General features: G+C 50.5%; 1 protein-coding gene across 1 annotated transcript; it reads left to right on the top strand.

Annotated features, from left to right (window-relative positions):
* The first annotated feature begins 9,658 nt into the window (after window positions 1–9,658).
* On the top strand, window positions 9,659–10,687 carry LOC140645855 (olfactory receptor 14C36-like). The gene has a single exon (XM_072849318.1). The coding sequence runs from the start codon at window positions 9,728–9,730 to the stop codon at window positions 10,685–10,687; it is 960 nt and encodes a 319-aa protein (XP_072705419.1). The 5' UTR covers window positions 9,659–9,727.
* The last annotated feature ends 5,970 nt before the right edge of the window (window positions 10,688–16,657 follow it).

Raw genomic sequence — 16,657 nt, 5'->3', positions numbered from 1 at the left:
GTTGCCCAGGAGTAACTTTGAGTGTTGCTGTTGTCCTTCAGGAAGCATGGCACACAGCAAGCACAGCAGAGCTGCGCCTGTGCCAGGAGAAGACTTTAATGAGAGCCGGGGCCAATGGTGACAGTTCCAGCAGGTGTCCAGCTCAGGAAGATGCAGGTAAGATGGCAGAGAGGGGACACGGACAGGCTGTGACTTCTCTTGCAGGAACAAGATTTAAGAGGAGAAGGGAGGCCTGACAAGAAGGCCCATGAGGTGATATAGTGCATTAGGAGCTGTCACAGTCAGGATGAGAGCAGAGGGAGCAGAGAAGGAGATGCAGTTGACGTGGCTGGGACAATGGTTCCGAGGTAAAAAGTGCCACACAAGCAGAGAGACAGGCAGAGGCATTGGGAGGTGGTGGAGTGGGTGAGAAAGGTGCCTGGAAGAGAGGAGAGGAGGGGGAGATGGGAGACCGAGATGGAGACGGAGGGGAAAAAGGCGTGGTGTTGGGAGTGAGGATGCTCCTGCTGTGCAAGTGGTTGTGAGGTCAGAGGTGTGTGAGGAGCTGATAGGGCATGAGCAGGCCCCTGGCTTGTGCATGTGCTTGTGAGGTCACTGGTGTCTGAGGAGCTGATAGGGCAGGAGCAGGCAGGTGTGAGCAGCCATAAAGGCGACTGGGTAGAAGGGGAAATGACTGAGCAGAAGAATGTTCCTGCGAGACCAGGAGCTGTGAGCCTGGCGACCAGAAGCATCCTTGAAACATGCAGGTGGCCGCTTTGCAGCACAGCGAGGTACCGAGAATCCAGACACCTCCAGGTCATCTCTGAAGTGAGACTCTGTCTGTTACGGTATTGCTCCACATTTGGGCTCACTTCTGGAGTCGGTTTGGTTTATCCTCCCAGCTGTGGAACGGCTGGGTCCCCTCAGTATCGGTTTGTCCTCCCCTCTGCGATGCTTTGGCCCTTTCTGAAATCTGTCTCATTCACCTTATACCGTTATTATATCTCCATATAGGCAGTCTCTCATCAGTAGATCTGCTGCTGTTTTGAGGAGAAGTTCCCTCCCTCATGATAAGTTTGTAGTAACCTGCAGTAGTATACACCTACTTGGTTGTTGCTATTCTATCGACTCTTTCTGAAAGATCGGTTGTTGCAATACGATTGATGACTGCTCTTCTTGACTGCTGCCATGCTATTGATTGATCCTCTCTCCTTGATTGCTGATAGTAATGGGAAGCAGGTCCATGGCCTGTAGCTCCCCTGGGCTCCTCACAGGCATCTCCAAAGTGTTTTGTCCTGCTGTGGAGGGAGCTGAAGTCCTGGGTAGCAGCCCAAGACTCCACCAGGGGAGATACCCAAAGAGTTTGGTGTATGTTGGTGGCAGGGCCATGCCCAATAGCTCTGTGGAAGTCCTCCCAGGAATTTCCCAGAGTCTTTTGGTTTCCTGTGGAGGCAAGCGCATTCCCAGGTAGCAGCCCCAGAATTTTCTAAGGTAGCTACCCAAGGAGCATTGTGTATGTTGGGGACAGGTTCATTCCTGTTGTCGTGTCAGGACTTTTCCCATACATCTGCTGGAGTGTTTTTCATTTTCTTTACAGACAGCTAAAGTCCCAGGTTGAAGGGAATGAGATACGGACTGCGGTGTTGGTGGCAAATCGAAGACCCTTTATTGAACTATTACATGGCTTATATACTTTCTAATTGTTTGTACATGCGCTACTGAAAGAACTCTTATTGGTTTATATGTCTTGTCCACGCGTCCTTCATGCGTTCCTTCAGCTAATACGATTGGCCATCTTGTAACCTTGCAGCTCCTTTCTTCACAACAAAAAATCACGCACTCGCCTTATCTCTCTCCAGTCTCATCCACTCCTACTCCTGACACACAGCCTCCTTCCCTCAGGCATAACCCAAACCCTCAGCACTTCAATCTTGCCAACACTTTCCCTCCTTCAATTCCCCCTTCTTTGTTTTTCAACAACATATAGTTTTTACACCATTTTCTACAGCATTCCTTGGACACGTGACAATAAACAGGGTAAAAGCAGCAAGATACATAAAAATATACCAATAACCAATAACCCAATTTTTAATAATGATTTAAGCCACCCATTTATCTCAATCCGCAAAGCAAGCGCTAACATTACTGGTGGTAGAATTACATTTATCTGCAGTTAGCACTCCACTTGTTTCTTTTTGTATTAACCCTACCTCATCTATAGACAATCCTACAAGACATGGATGGAAAGGTTGTTCCCTAGATACACAAAAAGCAGTTTGATTCAGCGTTCGCGCTAAAGACACCCATTCTATCAAAAGCAAAGGATCATTATTGGTTGCTTTATAACTTTTATCACGCAGCATTTATCTATATTTATCTACTTATCTATCATAGTTATCTTGTTGGGGTTTTTTTGTTTGTTTGTTTGGGATTTTTTTGGTTTAGCAAGGTAAGGCATCCTAGGGTACAAAGCCCTCCAAATATATGAGAAGGGATACCTTGCCATGCTCTATCGCCACAAATAATAATAAAAAAAAATTCCTGCCCTATCCTGTTGGCGAGCGTTACCCATATGTTGTTTCGGGGTTTGACGGAGACCCATGGCTCGCTGAGTCCGATGATGATGCTGAGGAAGATGATGCTTCTAACCAAGGTCGACCTCCCCGTGCTGGTACCCACCGGGGCCCTTGACCTGTGGAGACACAAGCGTATCCTCGACCCCAGGTTATTAATTGATACGGTCCCTCCCAGCACCCTGTATTTAGATTTTTCATCATTACCATTGCTTTCTCCCGCAATATTGGTGTTAACCGTGATTCCATTGCCTTATAATGCTTAACTATAGGTGGAATATCTTCATGTTGAAAAGGTAACGATAGATGGTTCATTACAGCAGGTAGCAGCACCACCATTTTCCTCGTTAGTTAGTTGAAGAGATTTCTTTGTGTTGGAGGCAGGTCCATGCCCGGTAGCTCCTCAGGAGTCCTCCAAGGAATGTGCAGAATGTTTTGGCCTCCCAGCTGGAGACAGCTGAACCTCGCAGGGAGCTGTCCCAGAGTTTTCCAAGGTGGCTACCCCAGGAGTTTTGTGTATGCTGGAGTCAGGTCCATGCCCGGTAGCTCTGTGAGGCTCCTCCGAGGCATCTCCGGGAGCATTTGGGTTTTCTCTAGAGACACGTGAATTCCCTGTAGGCAGCCCCAGACTTTTCCAGAGACGTTACCCAAAGGGCATTGTGTATGTTGGGTGGGTTCATGCCCCGTAGCTCCTTTGGACTCCTCCCAGGCAGCTCTGGAGTGTTTTGGCCTCCCCTGGAGACAGTGGAATTTCGAAGGTAGCAGCCCCAGACTTTTCCAGAGACGTTACCCAAAGGGCATTGTGTATGTTGGGTGGGTTCATGCCCCGTAGCTCCTTTGGACTCCTCCCAGGCACCTCTGCAATGTTTTGGCCTCCCCTGGAGACAGTGGAATTTCGAAGGTAGCGGCCTCAGACTCCTCCAAGGAATCCACCCAGGGAGTTTTACCAATGTTGGAGGCAGGCCCATGCTCTGTACCTTGCTGGGACTCCTCCAAGGCAGCTTGGGAGTCTTTTGACATTCCCTGGAAATGGCTGAATTTCCTGGGTAGCAGCCGCAGACCCTTCCTTGATAGCTACCTGAAAAGTTTTCTTCCTGTAGCACTCAGGTGCATGCCCGGTTGCTCCATGGGACTCCTCCCAGGCATCTGCAAGACTGTTTTGGCCTTTTCAGGAGATGGAGGAATTCCCAGGTAGCAGCCCCAGACTCCTCTAAGGTTGCTAGCTGAGGCGTTTTGTCGATGTTGGGAGCAGGTCCATGCTCTGTACCTTGCTCTTCATCCTCCAAGGCAGCTTGGGAGTGTTTTGCCCTTCCCTGGAGACAGCTGATGTCCTGGATAGAAAGTGCATTTACTCCTAAGTAGTTACCTGAAGAGTTACCTGCCTTCATGTTGGAGGCAGGTCCATGCCTGGTAGCTCCCTGGGACTCCTCTCAGGCATTCCCAGGAACATACTGATTTCTCTGGACATGCATGAATTCCCAGGTAGCAGCCCCAGACTTCTCTAAGGGAGCCACCCGAAGCGTTTTGTAACATGCTGGAGGCAGGTCCAAGGCCAGTGGCTCCCCGGGATTCCTCCCAGGCAGCTCCAGGAGTGTTTTGGTCTCCCATGGAGACAGCTGAATTTCATAGGTAGCAGCCCCAGACTCTCCCAGGGAATCCACCCAAGGAGTTTTCTCAATGCTGGGGGACGGTCCATGCCATGTAGATTTCTGGGACTCCTCCCAGGCAGCTTAGGAGCTTTTTGGCCTTCCTTGGATATAGCTGAAGTCTCCAGTAGCAGCCCCAGAGTCCTCCTCGTTAGTTACGTGAAGAGCTTTCTTCATGTTGAAGGCAGGTCAATGCCCGATATCTCTCTGGGAATTCTCTCAGGCATCTCCAAGGTTGTTTTGGCTTCATCTGGAGACAGCTGAAGTCATGGGTAGCAGCCCCAAACTCCTCCTAGGTAGGTAGTTTGTTTTGTCCATGGTGGAGGCAGGTCCATGCCTGGCAGCTCCCCAGGAGTCCTCCTAGACATCACCAACAGTGTATTCACTCCTTCTGGAGACGTCTGACGTCTTGGGTAGTAGCCCAATAATCCTCCCAGGTAAATTGTTGAAGCATTTTCTTCATGTGGAAGGCAGGTCCATGTCTGGTAGCTCCCCGAGGCTCCTCCCAGGTATCTCCAGGAGTGTATTGGCCTGTGCTGGAGTGTCATGAAAGCGTGGAATGCACCTCACTCCAAAGAGAGAAGCAGCAATATGTTGTATTGAGGGAGGAGAATAATTTGAACAGGGTTCAATAAATTGGATGGGATTTAACAAAGTTAAACAGTGGTTTACCACGGTTCAATAAGTTTGGTGGCAAGGTTCCCTTTATTAATTACTGCATGGAAGAAACATACACAGGAAAATTGAGTGAGAATCGGGTTAGAATGATTCACACAGAGACCGGAGTGGAAACAGTAAGGAAGACCCTCCGGTTGAGTCATGAGGTTCAGATTTCACCCCCCTTGCTTTCTAAACTCCTGATGGAGCTTAGGTGCGGCCAGGTCGAATCTTAGTCTCAGACTTGGACAATGGTTTATGTCTAATGGAATTACCTATACAAACTTTATCATAATTAATATTTAATAGCTACATGCATTAGTAATGTTTCATGAGTATTAATTCAGCATGCTATTGGTCACTTAGCAAAGATCTGCTGTTGGTAAGAGGTCTTTCTGCCTCGAGGAGCAACCTTGAGAGGAGTCCCAGCTCAAGGGGAGATCACCGCCGTGCAGCCATGCTGCCTAGCAGGGAGAGCTCAGAGAAGGCTCACTGAGGCTGTCACATTTATGGAATGAAGCGGTTGGCTCATAGTTAAATTACATGCGATGGGAATGGTATGCATGAGGCTACTTGTACCCACAGCTTTCTGTGTTCCTTGATAAATGAGTCTTGGAAAAGCCACCCGCTATTCATGTGTCAGTCGCATATTCATGTGTCAATCGCATGATCGGTGTGTGGGATAATTGGTGAGGTGACTTAGAAATTAACTTTATATTCACACTTTCAGGTGAGGCACAGCATTGAAGAAGCTCCCCAGGTGGAATGCGGCTGACATGCAAGGAATCCATTCCACGGAAGTTCCCTAGGCCTGCAACCTTAGATGTCGGTAACGCCAGGGGAACTTGGTGTGCTGACTCTTAGAGGCGCTGCCCAGAGCGTGGAGCGGTGTGGAGATACCATGGCCAGGCTCTGCGATTAAATGGGAACTTAAAGGTGTTATGGAACTGATAAGCTGCATATTTTCAATCCTGGGACAACATCCTGCAATGTTTTTGACAAAATGCTGTCCTTTTGGTGAACTTTGCTCATTATAACATCATTATAATACCAAAACACACCTCCATCCCAAAACCTACCCGCCTCCAAGGTGCAACCACCCTCACTGAGCTTGCACACTGATTTTTCCTAGCTTATACCTTTAAAAGCGAAGCGAGAAAACTTTACACCAATCCTAAACAAACGTATGTATGACTAGCGTCAGTCAAGCTCCACCCAAAAGGTGAAAGATAGTATAAAATGGCTTAAGAGAAAGAGAATGTTAGGGAAGACACCATCGTGTACCACTCTCACGTCTGGGATCAGTCGATGGGCTGAGCCTCTCTTTCCCCCCATTGGGACGCCTTTGGGTAAGAGTCGAACATTGGTTATACCAAGTGCCTCCCTGGGAAACTTAGTAATGTCTATAGATTTGCTTTATTATCTTTTAATGCATTTGTAGCCAGCAGTGTTACTCATATTCTTGGTATCTGCCCATGCTTTGCAGACAGTGAATTTATCACCGGTAATCCAAAGCACCCGTGTGTCTGTTGCTGTAATAAACTGCACTCTTCATTGATCTAGCCATGGTAGTTCTCCTTGAACATGACCAGACTCTTTAAGTGTGGCCGTGATAGTTCATGCAACACGACCAGACTGGGGGTGTAAGCGCCTTATTAGTGAATCCGTAATTGTGAAGTTCAGTACACTGGACACGACCGGACTTATAACATTGTAAATTAATGCTGTCGCCTTAGCGAAAGCCCTGAGAGGGCTCTGGTTCTGCTAAGTGGCTATACACACAGTCCTTAGAAAATAAACCATTGACCAAGTCTGAGACTAAGACTGGACCTAGCCACACCTAGACTCCTCTCTGAGAAGGAGTTTAGAAAGCAAGGGGGTCCTGTCTGAACCTCGTGACTCAACAGGAGGGTTCCCCCCCAGCCACTCCTCAGACTCCTATTTGTAACGCGACAGTAACTCTTAACGCAACACGGTGTTCCAAGCTCACAGGCATCAATGCTCACTGTGTCACTCTGCTCCTTTGTAGTTTCTCAGAGAACAGATAGAAACTAGAGGAGTTCTTGGCCTGGCTATGGCTCAGGCCTTCACCTCCTTTGCAGCCTGAACCAAACTAGCCCTAGTTTGGTCAAGGAGTCGAGTGCATCCGTCACAGTAGTAACGGCTCATTATGATGCCCTTGAATTCCATTTGGAGTTTCAGCTGAATATCTATCTGTTGAGCTGGGAGGGTGCTGTCCTTGAAGACCAGCTGTACTGAGCTCTGTTGCTCTGCCATGCTTCCGACCAGTGGATCCCCACTGTGGATCCCAATTGTGGGCATTGCTTGATAGTAAAGAACTAATCGTGAGATCTGTCCAGCTTCTCCAAGCTTCATTGCTCACAGCTCCATTTAGATACAAAATGTAGATGTGAAGTCTATTAGTATAAACGTGTCCTTGGAACACCATTTCTCCACTCGAAGTGTTCACAGGAAATGCATTTTTGGAAACAGCTGCATAAACCTAGATTTACATAGGGGGAGAGAAATTGTCATCAGCTTGCTGGTCCATGTCCATGGCCTGTGAAAAAAGGCCAACATGAAAGTTCTTGAAATGAAGACTTTTTGCAGACTTATTACACCAAGGTCTTTTCTGCAGATGTTTCTACTTCTGCCTAACATCTTCATGCAGGGGTCGATTCCTCGGCTGTCCAGACCACGGGCTGCCCTACCCTGTCCTACATGTGTGCCTTTTTCCCTGTGGATTTTAGCCACCCCACTGCTTCCCCAGCTCACTCTGACCCTGAGATCTCCCAGGCTTTACTGATGTCTCTCTGTCAGCACTGGCTATTCCTTCAAACACAAACCTTTGCTTTCCTGAAGATGTGCCAATGTCTGTGAATTCCCCACAACCTGTCTGGCTTCTTCCAATACCTTTCTAAGGCTCCTCTAGCACCCAAGATATCACAGCCCCAGACTTGCTTCAATCCTCTGTTTCTCTCCGTATCCCAGCCCCGAATTGCAAATCCTCCTCCTGCTTGTGTCTCGGAATAAAATTCAACCTATCTCACTTCAGCATGACCCTTTGTCCCCACGCTATTTCAGGTCTTATCCTGCCTTTAAGACATTGACTGCTACAGACACCCCGCTCTCTCCCTGCACTTCCATGGGTCTCACAAACCCCTCCCCTTCTCAAGGGTTGAGGTGGCCAAAGGGATTCCCCACCAGCGTCCAAGATGCTGCCCCAGCTGCTGCCCTGTCTCTCAGCATTGCTCCATGAGAGCTTGCAGGCACCTGCAGATATCTTGGCCCAGGTCTGGCACTTCAGATGTCACCAGGTGTTTGTGTCTGACAAGCTCAGCCCTGGCCTCCATCTCCAGGAATGACCATGGGAGCTGAGAGAAGGAGCTCCCATGCAGGTGCCTATGTTGTGCAGAGCTGAACTGAGGCCAGAGGAATCCCACCTCCTGTGGGTTTGTGGCAGGTGTGTTAGGGAGCTGAGTCCCCTTCTTGCCCCAGGACTACAAACCCAGGATGGGGCCTGAATTCCTTCCCTCAGCAGGGGCACAGGAGTCTCCTCCTCCCTGTCACTGTCTGGGTTGTCCTGCCTAAAGATGGCTTGAGGAAAGGTGATTCTTGGATGTAACTCTGTCTCTGGTAAGAGAAATGCTACTGCTAGAAGGAAGTGTCTCTCCCCAGGTGAGGGAGGGAACATGAGTGCTGACTTCAGCCTGTTTCCCAGCAGGTTCCCCTGCAGCCCCAGGGACACCTGGAGGGAGCCCAGAGGGGCAGAGAAAGTGCTGCCTTGGGCTGGTCCTCTGCTGCTGAGCTGGGCTGGGCTCCTGGGATGGAGGGAGCTCATGGCAAGCGGGCAGCGCTGCAGAGAGACAGCTCTGCCCAGGAGCAGCTCCTCTGCAAAGGGCAGCAGGGCTGAGGGCACTGCATGCAGGTGCAGAGGGGAGGTGAGAGAAATAAGAGAGAGGTTAAAGGCTGTGTGGGATGAGATGATGCTGAGAACTGATGGGAGGAGAAATCTTCACAGCCGTCTATGTGGTAAGTCTCTGGCAGCAGGGCAATGCACAGGAGTGTCTTGCAGGGCTCTCCTAGCCATTTCACATCATGGTGCAGATAGGGATTGGCAGGACGGATCTCAGGGTTTCTTTACTGTGGAGAAGGACATGCTCCAAAACAGGGATCGCCTGCCACACTGTCAGAGGACAGGACATGGTGGCTGCTTTCTCCTGGGGATGGCTGCAGGGGTGTGCAGGCAGGGGTGCCCAGGGCTGTCCTTCAGAGCAGGGTCCTGGTTCCACAGGGGGCTGAGTGATGGGGCAAGGACTCTGCCGCCTGCCAGGGTCAGCACTCAGCCTGCCCGGGGAGCTCCCCAGGGTGCTGCGGAGACCTCCCCAGGGTGCTGGAGGTCAAAGAGGTGCAAGCCCAAAAAAGCCAGGAAAAATGCTGATGCACAGAGCACCTGCCCTCACTGGGCACTAAGATGCAGGCAATCCTTTTGCCTCTCCCCAGGTACAGCTCTTCACTCCCAGTGCAGTAAAAATGCTCCTTTTGCTCCCAAAGAACAATCCCCTGGTAATCATATGATTATGAGTGGGTAACATCTGACCTAAGCTGTAAGTAGGAAAGCTTAATCCTGACCCGCCCCACTGTAGGGCAGGAGTGTCTCCTCTGGAGCCCACAGCAGAGACCCTGCTCCTCACTGTACACTCAACAAGCAAACAAAGGAGCTCTAGAAAAGGAGCTGAATGAACATGCTCCCAAAGAATAAGACAATTTGAGCATTTCTATGAGAAAACTTGAGTTATATTTCAAGATGTTTGTCCTAAGGTGTCAATGACCTCTCTTCCTTGGACAGGTCCCCATGCCCAGAGGTAGCAGATGTCCAACAACAGCTCCAACACCCAGTTCCTCCTCCTGGTCTTTGCAGACATTCGGGAGCTGCAGCTCTTGCACTTCTGGCTCTTCCTGGGCATCTACCTGGCTGCCCTCCTGGACAACGGCCTCATCATCACCGCCGTAGCCTGCGACCACCGCCTCCACACCCCCATGTACTTCTTCCTCCTCAACCTCTCGGTTCTTGACCTGGGCTCCATCTCCACCACTGTCCCCAAATCCATGGCCAATTCCCTGTGGGACACCAGGGCGATCTCCTACGCAGGATGTGCTGCCCAGGTCTTTCTCTTTCCCTTCTTGATGTCAGCAGGGTTTTATCTGCTCACCATCATGGCCTATGACTGCTATGTTGCCATCTGCAAACCCCTGCACTACAGGACCCTGCTGGGCAGCAGAGCTTGTGTCCACATGGCAGCAGCTGCCTGGGGCAGTGGGTTTCTCACTGCTGTGCTGCACACGGCCAATACACTGACAATCCCCGTCTGCCACGGCAATGCCCTGGACCAGTTCTTCTGTGAAATCCCCCAGATCCTCAAGCTCTCCTGCTCACGCTCCTACCTCAGGGAAGTTGGGCTTATTGTGGTTAGTTTTGCTTTGGCTTTTGGCTGTTTTGTTTTCATTGTGCTGTCCTATGTGCAGATCTTCAGGGCCGTGCTGAGGATCCCCTCTGAGCAGGGTCGGCACAAAGCTTTTTCCATGTGTCTCCCTCACCTGGCCGTGGTCTCCCAGTTTATCAGCACTGCCATGTTTGCTTGCCTGAAGCCCCCCTCCATCTCCTCCCCATCCCTGGATCTGGTGATGGCAGTTCTGTATTCGGTGGTGCCACCGGCAGCGAACCCCCTCATTTACAGCATGAGAAACCAGGAGCTGAAGGAGTCCATTAGGAAGGTGATTTCACGGATGTTTGTCAATAATGATAAACTTTCCTACACTCTCCACAAATGACATCTAGTTTATCCCAATGCAGGCCTGTACTTGTTTTATGGTTTTATCCTTGTTTTTTTTGTTAGCAGTGCCTGTATTGTTATTTATGGTTATTATGTTCCTACATAATCATTTGTGTTCAGCTCACTCTCCTGAAAAATGAACCCATCTCTCTCTCTCCTTCTCACCTGAAGCCTGGATAAATGTTTTTCTATCACTGTTTCAGAGCTGACTCTCTCATAGCATCTCTGAAATAAAATGACATCTCCCCCATGCAGTTCCTCAAGATGTGGATGTTCTTCCACAGCTGATGTCAACAGCAGGCTCAGGAATTTCACTGCAAAAGGGCCTGAGTAAAAAGCTCGTTGTCACCTGGGTAGCTGTTAGAGAACAAGGGTTGGATTTAGGACACGTGTGTTGTTGTCTATTGACAGTGGAGATGGTGAACGGTCCCTAAGGTACTGTCATACTGCGCTGTCCCAGTGCGTGACAGGGCAGAGGACATCCTCCAGGAGAGGAATCTGGAGCTGCCTGGAGAGCCCGCGATATACGCATGGACCGCGGGTGCCTGGGGTGGTCACTGCCTGGAGCCTCTCTCACAAAGTGAGAGATTGCCCAAGGTGGAGTCATCCAAAGGGAAAGCACTAAATCCAGGTGTCTGCAAGGAAACAAAGATGGACACGGCCAACCCTACACAGACCAGCTCCAACAGGCAACAGCACCTTTACAGCCACCACACCACCAGCAGCACTTGCACAGCCATGAGCAGCACAGCTGGCCCCATCCCGTTCCCCCTCTCAGGCTGGTCTGGTGTGCAGGTTGCATGAGTGCTTCGTACATTCCCGGCAGAACTTACCTGCAGGCTACACACCCCCGCGGTCCATCCAGTGTGGGCCTGGGCTTTGGGTCTGCCCAGACCCAGAGATACTACCCGCTTGGCAGTTCCAGCCCTGGGTCTCTCCAGATCCTGGTGTCCTCCTCCTCCTTGCTAGCCCCACTTAGAACTGACCAGCACAGCCCGTACATACATTCACGCCCAAACATACACACACCAGTGAGCCCACTCACACAGCAAACAGCCAGGAGCAGAGTTTAATAAATGGTGTAGTTTAACCCTGGTAGGCAGCTCAGCACCACACAGCTGCTCACTCACTGCCCCACAGCACAGTGGGGGAGAGGATTGGAAGGGTAAAAGTGAGACAACTCGTAGGTTGAGCTAAAGGCAGTTTAACAGGTAAAGCAAAAGCTGTGTGTGCAAGCAAATGAAAATAAGGAATGTATTCACTGCTTCCCATTGGCAGGCAGGTGTTCAGCCATTTCTGGGCAAGCAGGGCTTCATGACACGTAACGGTGACTGGGGAAGAGAAATCCCATAAATCTGAACGTTCCCCCTTTCCTCCTTCCCCCCCAGCTTTTATTCCTGAGCGTGACATCCTATGGTCTGGGATATCCCTTTGGTCAGTTGGGGTCAGCTGTCCCAGCTGTGTCCCCTCCCAACTCCTTGTGCACCCCCAGCCTACTCGCTGGTGGGGCAGCGTGAGAAGCAGAAAAGGCCTTGGCGCTGTGCAAGCACTGCTCAGCAATGACTAAAACATTGGTGTGTTATCAACACTGTTTTCATCACAAATCTAAAACATAGCCCCATAACAGGTACTGTGAAGATAATTAACTCTACCCCAACTGAAACCAGTATCATAAGCAGGAGAGACCACGGTGATCAGGCAGAGGGTTTGGCCAGACCGGCACTGACCAGCCACCTCCCCATGGGCAGCTGGCCCCTTGCAGCCCCCTCCTGCCCCCTCTTCCACAGGCTGCTTCTTCCACAATCCACCTTGATCCTTCCCTTTCTCTGCCCCAGTCTCCTCCCCATTTCATAACCCTCAGCAATTACTTGTTCCCCAATGGTCTCAGGTTTTCTCCATTTGTACCCAAATGTGATAGTTTGGATACCATTGCCTAGGTCCTCTGGGACTTCAGTGGCATCACTGATGGCTTCCCCAGGCACTTACGTCCTTGAGTACCCAGAAGGTCCCCAATGCTCTCCTCTGTGCTGTTTGGCCACTCCTCAAGCCTGCAGCCACCTGCGACACCCAGCCGGGACACACGGTGCTGCCCATACTTCTGGTCCCTTCTCACGCTCTTCTCTGTCACATCCTGCAGTTTCTCATGCCACCTCCCATAGTTTCCCATGGCATGTACAGGTGGCTTCACCCCAGGGCAGGGCCTCACCAGGGGCCCAGTCATCTGTCTGCAGCCATCCCATCTGGTGTCCTTGATGACCTCATGATGCCTGCCTGCTCCTGGCCAATCACATTGCTGTCATGAGGTGACCTCACAAGCAACAGCCCAACCATGTTGGCTTTGCCTTCCTTTACCCCTCTCCACTGCCTGAGCTGTCATCTGTGTCGCTTTGGGGTTATGATGCACTTGGTGATGTCACAGTATCGGCCTGCCTGCCGCAAGTCAGTCAGGTCACTGCAGTAGAAATGGCATCTCAGTCCACCTCCCAGCCATGTCACCTTCACCTTCCTCTGCATCCCCCCTCTCCCAAGCTCTCAGCACTGCTGGGTGGGTTTTCCGACGCTCCAGGCGACATCACTGCGCCTGCCTCAGCACCTGGCCACTTGGGTTCTTTCCAAAGAAGTGACTTCAAAATCCACCTCCCAGCTACAATGTCTCTCCTTGCGTGATCCATTTCCAGCAACAGGAGCAGCCTCCCAGCCAACCTCCCAGAACCCTTCCCCTTTGCCTGCCTCTCCTCTCCCCTCTGCAGCGCTGTCGTTTCTGCTGGGCAGGCAGCAACGTGCTCCCCACGGGGACTGCAGAGCCCTGGTGGGACAGCTCAAGGGGTGGGAGGGCAGCCATGGATGGCAAGGGCTCCTCAGGAAGGCAGGCAGGTGTGTGAGGAGGTGGAGCTGAGCTCTGGGCAAAGGGGAGGCTGGCGTGCACAGAGCCTTGCCTTGGAGGAAGCCTCACAGTCACAGGTCCTCCCTTACGTGGCAAGTTGAACCACCCCCCAGTCTGCTGGGAGGGCACCAGGGCTGGGCACAAGTAACCCAGGAGATGCCTGGAGGGTGTGGAAGACCGCATCTTGACACATTAGACACTCGATGAGCTGAGGAGGGCTGGTCTCTTCCTGACAGACAAGGTGGCTCTGGCTGGGGATGGGAAGGATGAGGGCAGCCATGGCTGCAATGACCATGAGTTGGTGGAGAAGTAGGACAACTAGCAGAATGAGAGTGCAGGACTGCAGGAGAGCTGATTTCAGTTAGCTGAGGATCTGCTTGGAGTGTGCTGGAGGACAAAGGGGCTGTGAGTCCCCCCTGGATCTTCAGGGACAACATCCTCAAAGCCCAGGAAGAAGCCAGTCTGAAGTGCAGGGAGTGGAGCAGGGTCCACAAGAGGTCAGCATGGATGAAGAGGGACCCCCCTGACTTAGGAGGTCAAACTGCAGAAGGAAGTGCAGGGAGGCTGGAGGGGACCAGGCTGCCCAGGAGGCAGACAGACACCTGGCCTGGGGGTGCAGGGGTGGAGCCAGCAGAGCCAAAGCTCAGCGGTGGCTGGAAGTGGCCATGCATGGGGAGGGCCCCCAGAAGGGCTTCTCTAAATGTGTTGTCAGCACAAGGAAGGCAGCTGAGGGAAACCTGGTGCCAGTGCCCCGTGGGGCAGGGGACGGAGTGACAATGAGAGTCTAAATACAGTAATTCCTCGGAACAAAGGTTCTTCCTTTGAGAGTGCTGGTAGGAAATGTATTTTGCTGAGTAACTGGACACACCTATACATTTTTCTATACATTTACCTATACATAAATACAGGTTTTTCCATATACTCACACAGAAAGACAGATAACACTGATTTGATGAGATTAGTGCAAATTTGGCCATCCAAAAAGAGGAGAACGTTTCCCTGAAGCTTTGTACCTTGCTTTCCTCCATCAGGCAAGAGTGATCAACACCTCTGAGCGTGACTCACTCTGTGCCAAGAGTTAGAGGTGGCATGGACAGTCCAGGGCAGGGAGTTTTCTGGGGCCCTGGGCTCTGTGCAAGACACAAAAATTATCTTTATTAATGCTGTAGGCCTCAGTATGATGGAAATGTTGAGAACATTTAACAAAAATGAAGCAACAAAGAAATAGAATGCAAGATGTAGAGTGAAGGAAAAGTCCTGTTGCAACTGTAAGCTTCCAACACTGTTGATGTTGTTCTCCTCCTGGCTTTGTTTTGTCTTGTTTTAATGTACTGATCTCTGGGGGATTTGTGTCCTGCCTTTGTTTGCAAAGGGAAGCGATCATAAAATTGGGGTGGGATGCAGTTACAGGGACACAGGCGCGTGGTGCCAGTGGAGGTGCCCCGGGACCCTCTGCCCAGGCTGCAGCTGCAGCTTCCAAGGGGCTCTCGTCTCCAGCAGGTCCTCTGTGACAGCTGCCAGTCCCAGGCACCTACTGCAGAGACACTGAGTCCTCAGAGCTGGCACTGGACACTGATGGTCAGACAGTGGAGCTCTGCCTGAAAAGCTGAGGAATTTTTACACGTGTTTACAAGTATAAGCGTGACCTCATCACCTGAAACAACTGCATACTTTTAATAAAATGTCGGTGTTTTCCCATGAGATCAAAATGAGGAGTTTTCAGGAGGTGCATTAATAACAAGAGGAGCACTATTGACCTTCCTCTATAGTTGCATGGTCAGTACGCTGTCTGTTAGGCCGTGCATTTAACCTCCCTAATATTTCCCATATTTCCACCCGTCCTAACTGAATTGACCATGTCTGAAGTCACCTTTCCAGCAGCCCATCTGCAGAGAAACACTGGCAATTGCTCTCTAGATTTGCCTTCCCCTTACTCTTTGATCATTCAGGCACCCCTCAACAATCCAGTAGCTGCTCTGAGCTTCAGGGATTTAAAAGTCTGCCTAACTTTCAGTAGTCTTTCTAAAGAGCCACCTCTTATTGTGTCTATTTTGTAATGTCCTTTCTGTCTAAAACATTTCTTGCATGATTATGCCTTGTGGGAGGTGAACCTCATGGGTGGCAGCTTGTACTTGGCATACAGTTGAGGAGTGTGTTTTATTTGAACGGTGAATCTTAATCAGTTTTAATTTGTTTGTTCAAAAATAAGAAAATCCCTCTTTGCCTGTGTGCAGCCAGGTCTCTAAGGAAAGCGGGTGGGAGCTGGTACGAAGGAGCTGTACTGTCCAGCTGCAGACTGCAGAGGAGAAGTCTGATGTAAGGAAAAGGGATGCAAGTCCCAGGTGGCTGATGAGAAAAATGATGGAGTTGGGGAGGTGAGGATCAAGGTTGTCCATACTGTGTCAGACCTCAAGGGACAGCTTCTCCTACCTGTGCAGACCTCCTTAGGAGAGACCCTGGATCAATATCAAACAGAGAATGCTCCTATCGTCCCTTCTCTAAACTGAAAAGTAATAAAATACACACTTTAAAATAAAAGACCACGTTTATTAGAAGTTCTTTGAAATGTTTCTCCAGCAGTGCACTAGGAAACCTCTCTAATTAACTGTACAAGAGTAGAAGAAAATTACAGGAAGGCGCACAGCTCGTTAGGGCTTGCTTTAGTTTAATGAGCTCCATGGTGCATTTGGTGCTGAGTCCTTGAACCTCAGGTACTGAGAGGAGATTGCACAAACCTCTCAAAGAGTCAACACCAAAAGCCAAACCCAAAGTACCTTGAAGCATTAATGAGCCCCACTGAGGGCCATTACTGACAAAGCCTCCCAAGGGACTCGTTAGAGCAGACAATTGGAGGCCATGATGACAGGTAGGCAAAGGCACTGTGCAGGCAGCTCAGATGCTGAGAAAACCCTGGCTTTGTTCTATGGAGCAGAAAGGCCAAGCTCTGACCCCCAGCCCCGGGGAAGGCAGATCCTGTCCTTCACACAGTGCTCAGGGCTCTTCCTGGGGCAGTGGGATGTGGGGTGTGTGGTGCTGAGGGAAGGACAACGCTATGAGAGTTCCCAGCCCTACTGGGGGTGTGCA

The sequence above is a fragment of the Ciconia boyciana genome, unplaced genomic scaffold (genome assembly GCF_034638445.1).
Source record: "Ciconia boyciana unplaced genomic scaffold, ASM3463844v1 HiC_scaffold_39, whole genome shotgun sequence".
Classification (NCBI taxonomy): Eukaryota; Metazoa; Chordata; class Aves; order Ciconiiformes; family Ciconiidae; genus Ciconia; species Ciconia boyciana.
Note: the sequence above shows the minus strand (reverse complement) of the source record. Positions and strands in the feature narration are given on the sequence as shown.